Raw genomic sequence first — 18,378 nt, 5'->3', positions numbered from 1 at the left:
TTCATATGTTGGGAGCACGTAATTTCAGTGTGGCATGGGTAGTTTCCTTAATAAATGTAGACATAGGAATTTATACAGGATGACATGGGATAGAAGCACAGACCATTCAACCTAACCAGTTTTTATGCTCCACTCGAACCTCACATCTTTACTCATTTAAATCTATCTAAATTAATCTATCTTCCCCTTAAATTAATCTATACCTATTCATTTCAACTGCTCAGTGTGGTTCCAGTTCCACAGTCTAGCCACTCCGATTGGAATATGGTGCAGAAACTGCATGCAAACGTATGATTTTCAATATAAATTTGACAAAATTGCTCATAAATTAAAATAAATCCAGTTGAATTATGCATTTCATTACACTAATCTTTAGTGTTAGAAACTGGTCCATTTGACAAAAAGGTAGCATCTAAGCTAATATGATCTGCTATGTATGTTTACTCTTTACTTTATGGTAGCACAATGTTCAGAAATGAATATATATCATCCATGCAGCATTGTAGACAAAAATATCAAGGTTAATGGGAGAAATCCATTCAGCTGTCACATTGTACAGTTCTTTTCATCGCTCATGTCACTGCAGTCCTGAATGTTGTCTTTGCAGCGACTCTTAGGTATGCAGTCACAGTCACTGAAGAAGACGGTGACACATTTCCATCCAGAACAAGAAGGGCACTGCAATTCTTTAAAACAAACAAAATGTTCAAATTTTATCATTTTTAAATCCATTGTTCTATGATGCTCGTTAATGGTTTAAACCTAACCATGTATTTTTTTTTTAAACAAGTGAATATTTCCTATCACCTTGCTCAATGTCAGTTAGAAGAAATTGTATATGTTCTAGCTGCATTCGTTCTATTAGGCTCTTGGCTTGAATGCTATCGGCCCTCCCATTGATGTTCTTGCTGCCTGGCTTCATTTGCCTTTACCGACTCCAGCATTTTCTGGTCCTATTCTGTGGCTGCTAGGATTGTTTACTGGGGAGAGTTTGGCACTGAATCGTCTGCTCGCAACACCCTGGGGGATACCATTGACCAAAAACTGAACTGGACTAGCCATATAAATATTGAGGCTGGGAATAACTCACCTCCTGCCTCCCCAAAGCCTGCTCACAAGGCACGTATCAGGAGTGTGATGGAATAACCTACACTTGCTGGATGAATGAAGCAGCTCCAACAACACTCTCGAACCTCAAAACTATCCAGGGCAAAGAAGACTACTTGATTGGCACCCCATCCTCCATCTAGACTATTCATTCCCTCCACCAACAACGCACAGTAGCAGCAGTGTGTACCTACATGATACACGGTAGCAACATGCCAAACATTTTCCAAACCGGCAACCTCTGATACCTAAAAGGACAAGGGCAGCAGATGCATTGGAACACCACCAGCTACAAGCCACATGCTATTCCAACTTGGAACGATATCGCCCTTCATTGTTTCAGGATCAAAATCTTGGAACTCTCCTCCCAATAGCACTGTGGGTGAAACTGCACCAAATGGACTGCAGTGGTTCAAGAAGATACCTTTTCAAATACAATTAGGGATGGACCCCAAATACTGCCCTTACCAACGATGCCCACATACCAAGAAAAGATTTTTTAAAATACCACTCTTGCTCTCCATCTCCTGCATTAAAGCCTCCAGTGCAGCATCCCAAAATCTTGCAGCTCACATTCTGCAACATTGTGCCATCATTTAGCCGTTCCCAGATGAAACATGGTTTTACAATAACTTTCAGCACCTGCTCCAACCAAAATGCACCTCCCCTTTAAGAGATGCAGGCTGGCTTTAAGTAGAGCAGGCTAGCTTGAACTCACACTGGCCTCTCACGATTTTGTGCCCCTCGGTCTCGCATGCAGTGACTCAACAATGTGTTTCGCTGACTGCAAGCTGCAATTATTTAAATGAACATACAGCATAAGTTTACATAATGCCCACATCAGTAGCAACTGATATGTGTTAGTCATATGTTGTGATCCCCGCACCGTTTATCAGGGGCTAATCAATTTCCAGGCCTCTATGTACGAACACTCAGCAGAGGGTGGTGGATTTACTGGCATGTTCCCTTTTGAAATCGTGGTATTTCAGTTCTACACAATCATTTATTAACTTAGAAGCTATATAGATTGCAGTAAATTTTCCAAGGTTAAGTAAGATATTTGTTTGGTTCACCAAATCTTTCCTTCCATGGAAACCTACATCACTGTCATGATGAAATCGAAGTGCCTCTTGAAAGATTCTTGCTTTCTCTGATTATCACTTTAGGTATTAATCATTTTGTAGTCAATTGCTTCCTGACATTAGCCTTAAACTTGCATTTTACCAGTGAGTATTTGTGTTCTGCAGTCTTGATCTATGTTGAACATAATACTCAGGTTTACTTACTACCATATATCCTACTTGCATTCACTTTTTTTCCTAACTTTTCCCAGAACTCAGTCCTCAAACTTTCCAGGGTTTGAATGCTGTTTGTGGAGTTGTAGTAACCAGAACTTAACAGCATTCAAGCACAGCTCCATTATCTTTAAGTTCTGCTTGCTGACAAGCTGGGCATACAGTAAAATAAATCCTTTTAGATTCAGGAATACAGCTGGCTTGTAGGAAGGTGCAAGGGTATGTGCTCTTTTAGCACTTGTACTTGGGCGAAGCCAATGATTGCTAAAAAACCAACAACCTGAATGTATACAGAAATGTTTGCTAGCTGGGCTATGTATCATGATACCTTCTGAAATCTGGACTGACCTGAAAATAAAGTAGTTTTTTAGCTTTGAAACACTGGCATCACATGGTCTCCTTATCTGTTGGAGTCCAGACCAGAGCACAGTAGAAACAGCCTCGCAGCAGACTGCACAGGCCGGCGATGGGCAGCCTCGGCTAATGAGTGGCCACGAGAGGCCCTCCTTCATTTCAGTGGGCCGCATGATTGAAATCAGGCTTGTTTACTAAACATGACCCCATGAATAAAATCAAATACATTAAATAAGTGCTGAATATTTCATAATAATTTAGAAAATGTGTAATCATTTATATATCAATAGAACTGTCATCAACTTCAAAATTGGACAGAGGGAGCGCACTCAGTCAATGTTGAGTGCAATCAGCATGCACCTCACTTCACTTGCCCTTGTTTTAAGTACATATCACTTCAAAAACTACATGGACAGAAATCAACTGGAATGTGGCAACTGTATGTGTGGGCAGTGATCAACAAATGTCTCGTGGGTCACATGTGGCTGCCGGGCAGCAGGCTGCCCACAAGTAGCACAGGTATTGTTCTTCTGTGAGCTGGGTTCAATACAACATTTGTACATTTCGTTAGGATACTTAAGCAGTGACAAGGATCTTCCCCACACAATGGCACAAAGGCCACACTTGCCTTTACACCTAATTCAGTACAGCAATTGGCAAAGGCTTGGCAAAAAGTGCCTGTCCACTTGGAATATGTACCAGGAAGACTTATGGAACGTTAGGACAGAAGCCAATACATATTTGGAGAATTTTCATATCATTATATGGACTACCATTGTGAGCATGGATTAATTCCACATCCTATAGTAATGAACCGGTCATAAAATTATAGTGTGCGAGAACATTGAAAGGGTTAGATTACCTGATTCATCGGAGCAGTCTCCACAATGATTTTTTCCATCACATTTCCTGTCTATATAGGTCCAGGATCTCTGGTTGCCACACATAAAAACTAAATATTTGGGGAGGCTATGAGGTAGGTCTCCTGTTCAGAAAAGGTAAAGCACGGAAAACAAGGTGTGCAATGGTCAAAGCTCCTTCTATACATTTTTCATAAAATTTCAGGGAATGGAGTAGAATTTCTATGGAGGTTTTCCCAATCTGCCAGTAGACTTTCAGCAGAAGATTAGCAGAAACCCTGGAGAAATAGTAAAAATATAGGCCAGCTATCCCCACTGGCACGAGAGCCCCGTTGCCATTTTACGCTCTAACGAACGTTCATATGGCAGGACTTCTGCCCCTCACCCAGGAGGAAGTCCGGCCTTGGAGAAAAGCTGGCCAATCAGATTGGCTGCAGCTCTCCAGTCCTGCCAGCAACAGTGCTGCAGTGGGAGGCTGAGGTACTGCCTGGAGCTGCCAGAACCTAAGAGCTGGCTTCTGATGGAGATGCCCCCACCATCTCCCAAGGGCCTCAATTGGGGTGAGGGAAAACATCCCATCTAAGGCCTTGACCACCCCATGTAGAGTTGGGTGGGAAACCAGAGGGAATCCTGTCCATGCAATGTCATGCTCTCACCCTCCAAACCTGGCCACCATTTTTCTAGAGTTTCCATCAATCTTTATCTCTCAATATTTCTAAATTATTTGGTATAGTGATGTAGGGAAACACGAACAGTATCTATCCTTAGTTGATCTGAGGCAATTATGTGTCAGTCACATAGTGTGGCACTGTAGTCACATGTAGGTCAGGCCTGGGTACGTAGATTCCCTTCCATGGAGGGCATTGACAAACCAGTTTTTTTTAAAGCTAGCCTGCAAATTGTTAGATTTATTCAGTTGTTTTCACAACTTGCCACGATCTCCAGGTTACCAGTCCGGTATATAACAAAAAGCTATACAGGTTAATCTGAGTATACTTTATGTAGCATTTCTGATATTGTAGTGAATAGAGGTACACAGTGATGCACACTAGGCTGTGTTGTTTTCTCTTTTGCTTTAACTGGATGGCTTGGATGCGTAGTGTTGAACAAAGAACAACAAGCTTTGTTAATGAACAAAACGAATTTATTAACACTACTAAATAAGATTTGTACGTATTCCTAAAGTATAAGGTTACTGAATTAACTATGCTATCTCTAACTACAGAACTCTCAAATACACAACTAATCTCTTTCATGCCTAACCATCTTCTACCCAGAAACCCAGATGTCACATGATATATATATATGACTGTTCTGTGGTTCCCTCTAGAGGTAAGAAGCTTTATGATTAACTTGTTAACTCTTTACATCCCAGTCAATATACACATCATGGCATAGGCAACCATACTATCACAACTACTCTCAGCCCTCCTGTGCAAGTTAAGTCTGTCCACGTAAACACAGTACTATTTAAAACCTCTCTCTCCGGGAGAGTCTCCAAGCTTCCATAATAGTTCATAATAGTCTGATCATATCAACTATTAATTAAGAGAAACTACATTTGGGCTGCCAAATTAGTCAATGATTAGTTGTAATATTCAAACACAACAGTGGCCATCTTGTATCAAATGTTTATTGCTTCATAATTTTGCAAATTTAAAATGTGAACTTCTTCTACTTTCCCTTTGTGTTCTCTATTCCTTAGTTCTGACAGCAGGCTTGAAGGTCCAAATGGCCTCCTCCTGCTCCTATTCTCTATGTTTCCCATTCTATTAGTTTAACACATTTGAATTGGTTCTAGAGGCTTCTCTGTGTTACTATTGTGGATTTAGGGTAATAAATATCACAAGCAGCTGCACCCCATAGGAGGCAAACACTCAGAAATAAAGAGTTTAGACACACAGGCAACAGTGACAAATTCAGACCCACATGAGGGCAAAGAGAAGTCCAGGCAGAAATACGGAGGGAGCGCACAGCAATACAAAATATACATTTTGTCAAAGCTTTTCATCTTATACTCATCAGGACAATCGCAAGAATACCAATGTGGGAGAAACAACAACTTGATTCTGTATGAGAAGAGAGTGCTGATTGGTTGTCAAGTGAACTCTGATTGGTAGAGGTAGTACCATGGAGAATTCACCAGTTAATGATGACTGACAGTTAATTTCCAAACAATATTTGAAAATTCAAATGAGGCAGTTTGACTCTGATTGATCAAGGCATTGCCCTGAGGAATGGACCAGCAAATGGTTACCACTTATTTTGTTTAGCTGCAATAGGCACAATGTGTGTATGTGTCCTTCCTGGCTGCATGTATGTGTCTTTCCTGGCTGCAAATAACAGGGCCTTCTATTTTAATATATGTTGCTACAGTACATGCAAAAATGCCACACTGCGAGTCCAACTGATAATCTTAAATTGGTTGTCAGTGTAATTGTTAGCACTGAGGATTATTAACAAATGTCCAATTGCAAAATTGCATCTGATGTTGGATCCTGTTTTGAGTTTTACAGGCACAGGCTGGTTCTGTTCGTAATGGTCTTTATCATGCCTGTTGCGAACAGAGGAAGGGACATGCTGTTTGATACGATCCATCAGTCTTTGGGACGTATGGCCTATGTACCTAGCACCACACTGCCAGAGAAATTCATACACCACATTACTCATTTCTGTGATAGGCAGAATGGCCTTTTGGCTTTGTTCTGTTAGTGGCGAATTCTGCACATGTTGTTACTACATAGTAGCAACGTGTAACAGCTCATTTCACCTATTGCTCAAATCTTTGAGATACCTTGCCCTTCCAGGGTAATCAGTACTTTTCAGGGCCAGATGTGATGGCCATAGGCCTGTTCATGAGTTTGCACGATATACAGAACAAAATGATCTGATTAGGGTAGCCATTATCCCACAGGAAGTCCTTGATGTGACTCATTTCAGCAGCAAGCATGCATGGCGAGCAAATGACCCAGGCCCAACCTTCAACAAAATGTATTTTTTCAGCAATTCTATTCTGTACCACCAAATCACTACTTACATATAAAATAGATTAAAATGTGAGTGAAAAATAAGGCAGTAAAGGTTCAGGTACAAAGGGAGAGATACAAATTCAGACAGGGAAAGATAGATCAGATACACAAGACAAGCTCACAGTTAAGAAAACAGAACACTAAAAGAGTGTTCAATGCCACACAATATTAAAGCACAGTGCTATTTATTTCCTGTTAAAACTTTAATAGCAGAAGATAGTCAAGCGGTATATTCACTATTAAGGCTGCAAATCTACAGGTGAGAGCACCAAGTAAATGATGAGAATATTGTCATGTGAGAGTACTTTTAAGAAATGGGTGTTTATAAATGGGTGTGTGTATAAATATCTGTAGTGAGAGTACCTTTAAGAAATGGGTGTTTACTACTGCAGTGATGTCAGAGAGTGGGTGGAGCTGGGCTGCCTGTCAGCTTTTTACTTACATTTTTGAGCAGGCTGCAGGATCTGTTTGAGTTTAGTTTTCGGTGTTGGAGCTGAAGCCAGACAGAGCAAGTATACTGCTGATCTCTCTGCCATGAAAAGACTATCTCTTGATCATTTGGTGAATTCAGAATTTTAAATGTTCTCAGTAGTGAATGTAAACCTAATGTGCTTCTGTTAAAAGGTTTTTCTTTTGTCTGGCTGTTGTTTGGGAAGTTATGAAGGGTTACTTAGTGTTGTAGTCTTTGGGGGTTGTATTTGAATTGATGGTTCCTCAGATGTTCACTGTATGTTTTAAAAAGGTTAACTTGAGTTCATAGAATAAACATTGTTTTGCTTTAAAAAATACTTTTCCATTTCTGTTGTACCACACCTGTCGAGTGGGCAGTGTGCTCCCCATACCACAATCTATTAAAAGTTGTGGGTCATGGGGAACTCCAATGTACACTTTGGGTTTCTCTAAACCCTGGCCCATAACAAATTGGGGGCTCGTCCGGGATATCTATTGGATATGCTTAGTGAACTTCAAGCCAGTGAGGGGTGAGCATATTGTGGTTGCTTTTCAGGTGTGGTATTCTAGTTTAAGTGGGGAGTGTGTTGTGGACAATGGATGTTTCAGAGGCTCTGAAGTTTTTGGGGGTGGAGACGTCACACGCAGTACCTTACGGACAGAGACGACAAGCAGACTGTTAGATTTGGCAAAAACATTCCAGTTAAAATTACCTGACAAAATGCAAAAAGATGAGGTAATTATGGCAGTGGCTAAGCATTTAAAGTTGCCTGAGATACAGTTTGACTCATTGGAAATGGCAAAAATTCAGTTGCAAATTAAGCAAATGGAACATGAGAAAGAATTAAAGCAGCTTCAATTTGAAAGGGATAGAGAGGAAAAAGAAAGACAGAGAGAAGAAAAAGAAAAGGAGAGAGAAGAAAGAAGAAAAGAAAGAATAGCCCGAGCAGGACAAAAAGAAAGAAAAAGGGAGATACAGATCAGGGAAAAAGATAAAGAGAGAGAGTTTGAACTTCAGAAAATGGCCATGAAACATGACAGTCAGCTAAAATTGGCAGACGTAAAGGGAAACGTACAGTTGGATGGTAGTGATGAGGATAGTGAGAAAGAGCGTCAAAGTCGAAGGCTTGGTGGGAATCTATTTAAATATGTCCAAGCATTGCCAAGGTTTGATGAGAAGGAGGTAGATGCCTTTTTCATTTCATTTGAGAAGGTAGCTAAGCAAATGAAATGGCCACAGGACATGTGAGTATTACTGATTCAAACAAAGCTGGTAGGTAGGGCTAGTGAAGTGTTTACATCACTTCCGGAGGAGGTATCTGAGACATATGAGGAGGTGAAAAAAATCCATCTTAGATGCATATGAACTGGTGCCTGAAGCCCACAGACAAAGGTTTAGAAATTTAAGGAAAGAATTGGGTCAAACATACATGGAGTTTGAAAGGATCAAACAGAGTAATTTTGATAGGTGGATAAGGGCTTTGAAAATAGACCAAATCTATGAAGCTCTCAGAGAAATTATACTTTTGGAGGAGTTTAAAAATTCAATTCCTGATGTAGTGAGAACTCATGTGGAAGAGCAGAGGGTTAAAACTGCGAGATTAGCAGCAGAAATGGCAGATGATTATGAATTAGTTCATAAATCAAAGCTTGGTTTCCGACATCAGTTTCAGTCTGTGAGGGATAGAAACTGGGGACATGAGAAATACTCAAGTGGTAACGGTAAAGGTGATCTGATGGGAGATAATAAGGAGAGTGTACCTCAGATTAAAAAATAAATCCAGGAGGGTGGAAAAGACATGAAAAGTTTCAAATGTTTTCACTGTAATAAACTAGGCCATGTAAAGTCACAGTGTTGGTGGTTGAAGAAAAGCACTGGGAAGGCTGATGTGGTAAAACAGGATAAGACAGAGGGGTTTGTTAAAGTGGTAAAGGAAAGCCCAAGTGAAGCGAAGGAGGTGCAAAGGATTGTACAGCCTGATCAAGAGGTGATTGATAAGAAGGTGCCAGATGTATTTAAAGAATTTACTTGTGTGGGTAAAGTTTACTCATGTGTATCAGGAGGTAAAGAAGTCACAATTTTAAGAGATACGGGAGCTAGTCAATCTTTAATGGTAAGAGATGAGGAGTTATGTAGCCTGGAAAGAATGTTGCCAGAAAAGGTGGTAATATGTGGAATTCAGGGTGAGAGGAGTAGTGTTCAATTACATAAGGTAAGGTTGGAAAGTCCAGTGAAGAGTGGTGAAGTGTAGGAGAAGTAATAGAGAAACTATCTTGTCCAGGAATACAGTTTACCTTGGGCAATGATATAGCTGGGTCGCAGGTGGAAGCGATGCCTATTGTGGTTGATAAGCCAGTGGAAAATCAGACAACTAAAGTGTTGAAGGACGAATATCCTGGGATTTGTCCGGATTGTGTTGTAACAAGGTCGCAAAGTCACAGGTTAAGACAAGAGGAGAAATCAAAGAGTGAAGATGACGTTGAAGATGACGTTGAGGTGCAATTATCAGAAACGATTTTTGATCAGATGGTTGAAAAAGAACAAGAACAGGTGGAGGATGAGGCGGATCTACCTTACCTTATATAATTGAACACTAGTTCAGAAAAATTGGCAGAGTTACATCAGAAAGATATAGAAATACAATGGATGTATCAGAAAGCATATACGGAAGAGGAATCTGAGTGTATACCAGAGTGTTATTACCGTAATAGTGATGTCTTGATGAGAAAATGGAGACCTTTACATATGCAGGCAGATGAAAAGTGGGCAGAGGTTCATCAAGTAGTATTGCCGGTAGGGTATAGAAAGGAGATGTTGTGAGTTGCACATGAGGTACCAGTGGGAGGTCATTTGGGAATAAGGAAATCTCAAACTAAAACCCAGAAACATTTTTCTTGGCCTGGACTACATAAAGATGTAGATAATTTTTGTCAATCATGTCACACATGTCACGTGATAGGGAAACCTCAAGCAGTGATAAAACCAGCACCCTTAATACCCATTCCAGCATTTGAGAAACCTTTTACAAGGGTCCTAATTGATTGCGTAGGTCCGCTTCCTAAAACGAAAAGTGGGAATCAATATCTTTTGACGATAATGGATGTGTCTACTGGGTTTCCAGAGGCCATTCCAGTGCGTAATATTATAGCTAAAAATATTGTGGAGGAGTTACTTGAATTCTTTACCAGATATGGACTACCCACAGAAATACAATCGGATCAAGGATCAAATTTTACCTCGAGGTTATTCAAAGACGTTATGGATAGCTTAGGAATAAAACAATTTATATCAACTGCGTATCATCCAGAATCTGTAGCCACTTGGGTTGGCCACTTCCCGACTTTAAAATGGAGATCCGCTATGAATGCAGGGAAATTCAGCCAACGCAGGAAAAACAAGCAGGTGCAAAGTTTCCTGTAATCAGAACTTGCAGGAACCCAGGCAACACTGAAACTAACAACCATCTACATACTGATGAGCGATCCCCGGGATCAATTGGAAATAGAGTCCCCAAGTTCAATTCATCCTTCTTGGCAGGGTCTCTCAGCAGCTCGATACAACCCTTGACCGTGACCTGCCTAGTAGCTGCACCAACCAAGTAAGTATCCAGTCAACGCACGCTACGAGATATGCGCTCTTAGCTACCAGTCTATACCAGCTTTGAAGCCTGCAGACTCAGAATCAAATGAAAGGCCATTTGTTCCCCTGACCTGGTGGGCCAGTTCCAAAGCTAAGTATAGGCCTTTTAGTGTTAGAGATAGTCTAGTAAGTAGAGTTTTATGCATGAGTAGTGATTGACTGTGTATAATAAATGTGTTTTGATTTGAAACGTACTAACTGGTGTATTGAGTTATTGATCAGTACTTGAACTTGAACCTCGTGGCGGTATCATAAAGATACCTGGCGACTCTAGAGCAAAGGTTATAAAACAGAGCAAATTAAGTAAAGACACAACGAGCAACATTTACTAAGAGCCAACCAAAAGTTAGCAACATTTACTGGCGACATCTGACGGGAGTCGACTTAGAAGTGGCCTAACCACTCCGAGAGAACCCAAAATTTGAATTGAGAGTCCAATTGGGAACAGAAACGTTCACAAGTGTTCAAGCAGTTCTGATCAATCCTCATAATTCGGAAGCGTGTTAATGCATGCGTAACTAACAGGGCTATAAGGTAAAACTGATAGATTTTGTTGCGAAAAACTGTCGGGAGTTTGTATTCTGGAACATAGCGAACGCCGTACCCGTGTTTACAGCACCGCCTTAGTGCCCCTCATTCCAAATTTTAAAAGAGGGCATTCAGATAGGAAAAATGGCAATGAAGGCAATGGAATGCCTCATGAACCCTCAAGAATTTGTGGTCACAGCGACCAGCAGCAGAGTAGGTCAGTGTCCCATTTGGGAAGTTCAGATTAGAAGGTACCTCAAAGGAAAAGGTACCTTGGAGTGACTTTTGTTCAAATGAGGAAGCAGGTCCCGGGAGTATAGGACATACTTGGTGGGAGAACCTGAGTGAAATCCATAAGAAGAGCTTAGGGAAAGCTCGCAAGCCGATGGCAATTGTGTCCTGTCTGGCACAATTGTGAGGCACAGAGGAGGTCGTTCGGATGCTCCGCAAAGATAGAAGAGAGACATCGAATGCGCAAGGTCAATGTTAGTGAGATCGAGAGAGAGAATGTAGAATTGAGAAGGAAGTTGGCAGCAAAAGACAGAGAGGTGGATGATGCCAAGTGGGCATACCACTCTTGTCTAGCGCATCTGAGCAGCTTACAAACCCAATACGATAAGGCCTATCAGGACACGCAATGTGCAGTCCTGGTAAGAGAAGAGACAGAGAAACAGGTAGAGGCATTGCAAAGGCAGGGCAGCGATCTAAAAGCAGCATTAAGAGCACTCCATGCTGCCACCACGGAGCACAGACAAAGCTCAGTGGATCATGCAAAATGCCGGAAGCAGATTGCGGAACTGCAGTCTTTGCTTTCAGTGCAAAATGAGTTTCAAAGCACCTTTGGATCCCAATTAGATGAAGAAGACGGCCCTGATTGGCAAGAACTAAACGAAACCGCGCATAGATATGTACAGGGAACATGTGCGCAAGGAAAGCCCCAAAGGAGAAAAGCACCCCAACCCCCCACAGAGCAGATAGATCAGGCACCCATGAATCCAGTAACTACACACCGCACAGTCACATCGGACGGAAACGTGGAATTCCTTTAAATCCCCCCCTTAACCGTGACCCAATTACGGGACGTGTGCAAAAAGATCACACCGTTCCTCCCCACCTCAGACCCCCACCACTTCTTTGCTAGAGTGAAGCAGCAGGTGACCATGTACGGCCTGGATGAGCGTGAGCAAGTGAAGCTCACAGTTTTAAGCTTAGACCCTTCTGTTGTAGCAGCCCTTCCCGACCCACAGAATGTAGGAGGAGGCACCCTTGCAGAGATGCACACGGCGATCCTAGACACGATCGGTTATAACAGAGGTGACCCAGTAGAAGGCCTGAATAAGTGCAGGCAGAAGAAAACAGAACACGCCACAGCATTTGCTGGACGCCTATGGATCCATTTTACAGCCGTTTTCGGAAACTTAGACCGCGCCCATTTGTCCCCAGACAACATGGCCAATTGGACCCGCACCCTTATCTCCCATGCCACAGAGGCAGGACAAAAAGCTTGTACTAATTATGACCCCTCGGAAGAAACGCACAACGAAAAGTGGGTTTTAAAAACGGTTGTCCCGCTCCTGGGAGCAATCTGTCCACAACAAACCCACGATTAGAAAACCCGAAGAACAGCAGGCAGAGGCAGATATTCAAGCAGTTAAAGCGCACCAGAACCCTGCATGGGTGAATGAAGGCATGAACAGCCCCCCACAGAAACCACAGGAGTGTTACAACTGTGGACAATTAGGTCACTTTGCACGAGAATGCAATGCCCCACGAAAGCCACAGAGAGCCCAGCAGGCAGGCACTCTGAATAGAAACAGGACAAAGCCCATACATAGTGTAAGCACCCGTTCAGACCAGACAGACATGAATGGAACTGACTGACGGTGTTCGGGCTCCCCCACCTGGGTCTGCAACACCCTTTGGGATAGGTCCGGCTGACCAGTCGTTGCAGCAAAAATACGGGGATAGCCCATCGAATTTCTCTGGGACACAGGAGGGTCCCGCACCACAATTAATTCCTCCACCGTGTTCCAAAAAGACACGTGGCCCACTACAGCCACAATCACCCTCAGCGGCTTCACAGGCCACTCACAACAGGGACACATCACAGCCCCTGTACCCAGTCAAATTGGCAACATTACAACAAAACACCCCCTAGTTTTGGTTGATCTGCCCCACACTGCAGAACACATTTTGGGCATCGATTTCATGAACTCCCACAACCTGTCATTTGACCCAGTAAATCAATGTGTCTGGAAAATGACAAAGTCAGCAAGAGCCCCCGCAAAGCTCACAGTAGGTGAGTATGCTATTAAGATTAGCGCAGTCGGCGATTTTTGGTTTGACCTGACCATGATTAGCGCAGACAAACAGGTTAGGGCAGCTCTCCAGAAAAACAGGACTGCATTTGCAAGTCATAAACATGACTGCAGCAGGATGGCTGGTTCGGTTCAAATAACAGGACCTGACCCTAGACCCCAGAAGCAATATGGATTTCCCCAAGAGGCAGAGGGAGAAATCTCAAAAGTTATTGATAGTTTATTAGAACAAGGTGTACTTAGATCAGTAGCCTCTACTAATAATGCCCCGATTTGGCCAGTGGGAAAGCCCGATGGATCATGGCAACTGACCATCGATTACCGGGAACTCAACAAGGTCACCCCCGCAGCAACCCCCACGGTAGCCACAAGTCCTGAGACCATGCTCAAGCAGGGACTCAACTCACGATATTTTACTGTTTTGGACATCAGTAACGGATTCTGGTCCATTCCATTGGCAAAAGCGTGCCAGTACAAACTTGCCTTCACTTTTAAAGGTCAGCAGTACACATGGACATGCCTTCCACAAGGATTCCACAACTCCCCCTCCATTTTCCACCGACAGCTGGCCAATGGTTTATCAAAATTTTCTCGCCTCGAATGTCTGGTCCAGTATGTAGATGCCCTATTACTGCAGACAGACACCAAGGCAGAGCACATCGAGCTTCTGTCCGAACTCCTGGAACTCCTACAGCGAATTAGATGTAAAGTGAACCCCAGGAAGGCCCAAATTTTGGAAAACAAAGTAGTATATTTGAGAACGATTATCACGCATGGTAAACGCGAGATCGAGCATAAAAGAATTGACTCGATTGTCACATTGCCACTTCCCCAGAATGTTTCCGCCCTCCAGTCATTTTTAGGACTGGTTGGCTACTGCCGAAACCTTTTTGACGGTTTGGCCACCAAAGCAGCACCCCTCTCGGAACTCCTAAAGAAAGGAGCCCCTTGTTCTATGTTCTATGTTCTTGGGAATGGCTTCCACGGCACACAGATGCTGTCGATGCTTTAAAGCGCGCACTCATTGCAGCCCCCGCACTACAGGTTCCAGACCCGCTTTCCCCCTATGCTATAGAGATAGCTCGCACAGATCGTACCCTTTCGGCCGTGCCCGTCCAGGAACGGCACGAACAGTTAAGACCCGTGGCTTACGCCTCCAGAGTTTTAGATCCTGTGGAGCAGGGATTTTCGGCCTGTGGAAGGCACCTGCTCGCAGTTTTCTGGGCAGTTCAATACTTTTCATATATCACCGGACTAAACCCCATCACAATCCTCACGGAACACACCCCCACCCAACTTTTACTAGACGGACAACTTAAGGACGGTACAGTAAGCCAGATCAGAGCTGCCAATTGGACCCTCCTTTTGCAGGGGTGGGACATCACTGTTAAAAGGACCAAGACCCACACTTTCCTAGCCGACAACCTTCAGTACCCAGGCACCCCCCAGGAATGTGAAATCATCTCACCGCACCACAACACAGGCCCCTTTATCATGAAAACACCCCCCAAAAAGATAGGTAGTTCACCCCAGAGCCCCCAGCACACAGACACGTGCGCACCCTTGAGAATATATGTGGATGGTTCTTCCACTATATTAAACGGGAAGCGCATTACAGGATGCGGCATCTATGTTGAGGACGTGCAGGGACGTGCCCTAGAAGAAATCTCGTTAAAACTGCCAGGACACTTAGGCGCGCAGGCAGCAGAACTAGCAGCCATTGCATACATTGTAGATCACCCAGGTTCCTTCCCCAGCCCAGCAGACATATACTCGGACAGCCTCTAGTCCTGTAACAGCCTCACAGAATTCCTTCCCCTGTGGAAAGGAAGAGGATTTGTTTCCGCAGACGGAAAACCCCTCCCTCAGCCCCATTGCTCCGGCACATTTTGGACAAAGCACAGGACAGGATATTTGGTGTTACTAAAGTACGAAGTCACCACTGTTCCAACCCACCTGAAAATGTAAAAGCCGACGCACTGGCTAAAGCAGGTTCCAGACATGGGTATATTTGGAACCCCCCCCGAAAGCGCCCCAGTGAATGCAGTCCAGGTCTCACAGACAAATATCGAAGATTTAGTGCAGGCCCAGAAGCAACATAGTAATCTCAGGGAGATTTTAAAAGGAAAATTTCCAGCCCCATACGATAATTTTAAAAATGCACTGACCCCACATGACGGTGTGGTCCTAAAAGACACCCTTTATGTGGTTCCTGAACAGGACAGGAATCAGCTTATTTTTTTGTTCCATGATAGTCATGGGCATCAGGGAATTGACCCCACTACAGCCCACCTCAGGCAGCTCTGTTGGTGGCCGAATTTAAAGGACTATGTTGAAAATTGCCTTATCTGTGTCCAAAACAATCCGGACAGATATGTGAAGAAAGATCAGCTTAGCCACACCCGCCCCATTAATGGCCCCTGGACTAACCTCCAGATTGATTTTCTAGGACCATTGCCCCCTTGCAGGAATGGTCACAAGTATGTGTTCGTTGTTATAGACACGTTTACAAAATGGGTAGAAGCATTCCCATCTAGAACAAACACGGCAAAGACTACAGCTATGATTTTAACCCGCCACATCTTTACGAGATGGGGACTCCCCCGCAGCATTGAATCCGACCAAGGTTCCCATTTTACGGGATGTGTCATGAAGAACGTCCTCACGATATTTGGCATTATCCAAAAATTCCACATCGCATACCACCCGCAGTCAAGTGGTATCGTGGAGCGAATGAATCGGACCCTAAAAGCAACCCTCAGGAAAATGGTCCAACAAAACAGCACCACTTGGGATTCAGTCCTCCCTTTTGCACTCATGTTTTTGCGTAACACTGTTTCGCCATCCACAGGATACACACTCTCATGACCCATGAAAGGCACAGAATTTTTATTAGGACTTGACTTGACCAGCCCCAAAGTGATGGCCCTCACACACGAGAATGCAGTGAAACAATTAGTAGAGAATGTCAAAACGGCTCAGCTAGCAGCCGCAGTAAAATTAGGCACCAGGAAGAAACAGAGCAAGGCCTGTTTCGACAAGACAGTGCATGCGACTGAGTTTGATGTAGGACAGCAGGTCATGCTATCCATTTACAACCCCAGCACGTTCCTGTCACCTAAGTATTCGGGTCCGTACTCCGTTGCGGACATAGTAAGCCCCTCCATTTATAAGATTAAGTACCCCAACGGGAACACATGGCTGAAAGAGTGGTGTGGGAAAGAGGGGTTCCTTTTCATGGGACACTGGCATCAGTTTTGGGACAGGGGGGACCTATACCATTGGGATGGTCTCCACCTGAACCGAGCTGGGACCAGTGTTCTGGCAAAAAGAGTAAATAGGGTGGTCAATAGGACTTTAAATTAGAGATTGGGGTGGAAGGGAAAGTCAGGGAACCAAGAGGTGAAGTAATCAGTGGAAGCGTAGTTGCTTAGGAATACAAAAAAGCACGAAAAGACAGAACTCAGGAGAGGTTACGATAGACCCCATCCCACAAAATATGACACCATGTATGGAAAGGCTCAGTAAATCAAGGTCCACCACACTAAGAAAACAAAAAGGGATGGTCAATAGAGAATTAAAGGTGCTATATTTAAATGCGTGCAGTGTACGGAACAAGGTAGATGAGCTTGTGGCCCAGATTGTGACTGGCAGGTATGATGTGGTAGGCATCACAGAGACGTGGTTGCAGGGGGTTCAGGACTGGCATTTAAACATCCAGGGATTCACAACCTATCGAAAAGACAGAGAGGAGGGCAGAGGGGGCGGGGTTGCCTTGTTAATTAGGAATGAAATTAAATCAATAGCACTAAACGACATAGGGTCAGATGATGTGGAGACTGTGTGGGTAGAGTTGAGGAACCACAAAGGCAAAAAAAACCATAATGGGAGTTATGTACAGGCCTCCTAACAGTGGTCAGGACCAGGGGCACAAAATGCACCACGAAATAGAAAGTGCATGTCAGAAAGGCAAGGTCACAGTGATCATGGGGGACTTCAATATGCAGGTGGACTGGGTAAATAATGCTGCCAGTGGACCCAAGGAAAGGTAATTTGTTGAATGTTTACAGGAGGGCTTTTTGGAACAGCTTGTGATGGAGCCCACGAGGGCACAGGCCATTCTGGACTTAGTGTTATGTAATGAGCCAGACTTGATTAAAGATCTTAAAGTAAGGGAACACTTAGGAGGCAGTGATCATAATATGGTAGAATTCAATCTCCAATTTGAAAGAAAGAAGGTAGAATCAGATGTAAAGGTGTTACAGTTAAATAAAGGTAACTACAGGGGCATGAGGGAGGAACTGACGAAAATTGTCTGAGAGCAGAGCCTACTGGGAAAGACAGTAGAACAGCAATGGCAGGAGTTTCTGGGAGTAATTGAGGACACAGTACAGAGGTTCATCCCGAAGAAAAGAATGGTTGTCAGAGGGGGGATTAGGCAGCCATGGCTGACAAAGGAAGTTAGGGAATGCATCAAAGCAAAAGAGAAAGCCTATAATGTGGCAAAGAGTAGTGGGAAGTCAGAAGATTGGGAAGGCTACAAAAACAAACAGAGGATAACAAAGAGAGAAATAAGGAAAGAGAGGATCAAATATGAAAGGAGGCTAGCCAATAACATTAGGAATGATAGTAAAAGTTTCTTTAATTACATTAAAAACAAATGGGAGGCAAAAGTAGACATTGGGCCGCTCCAAAATGACGCTGGTAATCTAGTGATGGGAGACAAGGAAATAGCTGAGGAACTAAATAAGTACTTTGCGTCAGTCTTCACAGTAGAAGACATGAGTTATATCCCAA

General features: G+C 43.4%; 1 protein-coding gene across 2 annotated transcripts in view; it reads right to left on the bottom strand.

Moving 5' to 3' along the window:
* Positions 1–348: 348 nt before the first annotated feature.
* The window catches only part of LOC140429993 (low-density lipoprotein receptor class A domain-containing protein 1-like), a 67,807-nt gene continuing 49,777 nt past the window's right edge, over positions 349–18,378 (bottom strand). For both annotated transcript variants that reach the window (XM_072517568.1, XM_072517569.1), the window contains 2 exons: positions 3,619–3,741; positions 349–686 (listed from right to left, as the gene is read on the bottom strand). In XM_072517568.1, coding sequence (XP_072373669.1) covers positions 547–686; positions 3,619–3,741 — 263 coding nt within the window. In that variant the 3' untranslated portion in view covers positions 349–546. The remainder of the gene's footprint in view (positions 687–3,618; positions 3,742–18,378) is intronic.

This window comes from Scyliorhinus torazame, chromosome 9, assembly GCF_047496885.1.
Source record: "Scyliorhinus torazame isolate Kashiwa2021f chromosome 9, sScyTor2.1, whole genome shotgun sequence".
NCBI classification, from domain to species: domain Eukaryota; kingdom Metazoa; phylum Chordata; class Chondrichthyes; order Carcharhiniformes; family Scyliorhinidae; genus Scyliorhinus; species Scyliorhinus torazame.
This window is presented reverse-complemented; position numbering and strand designations above follow the sequence as displayed.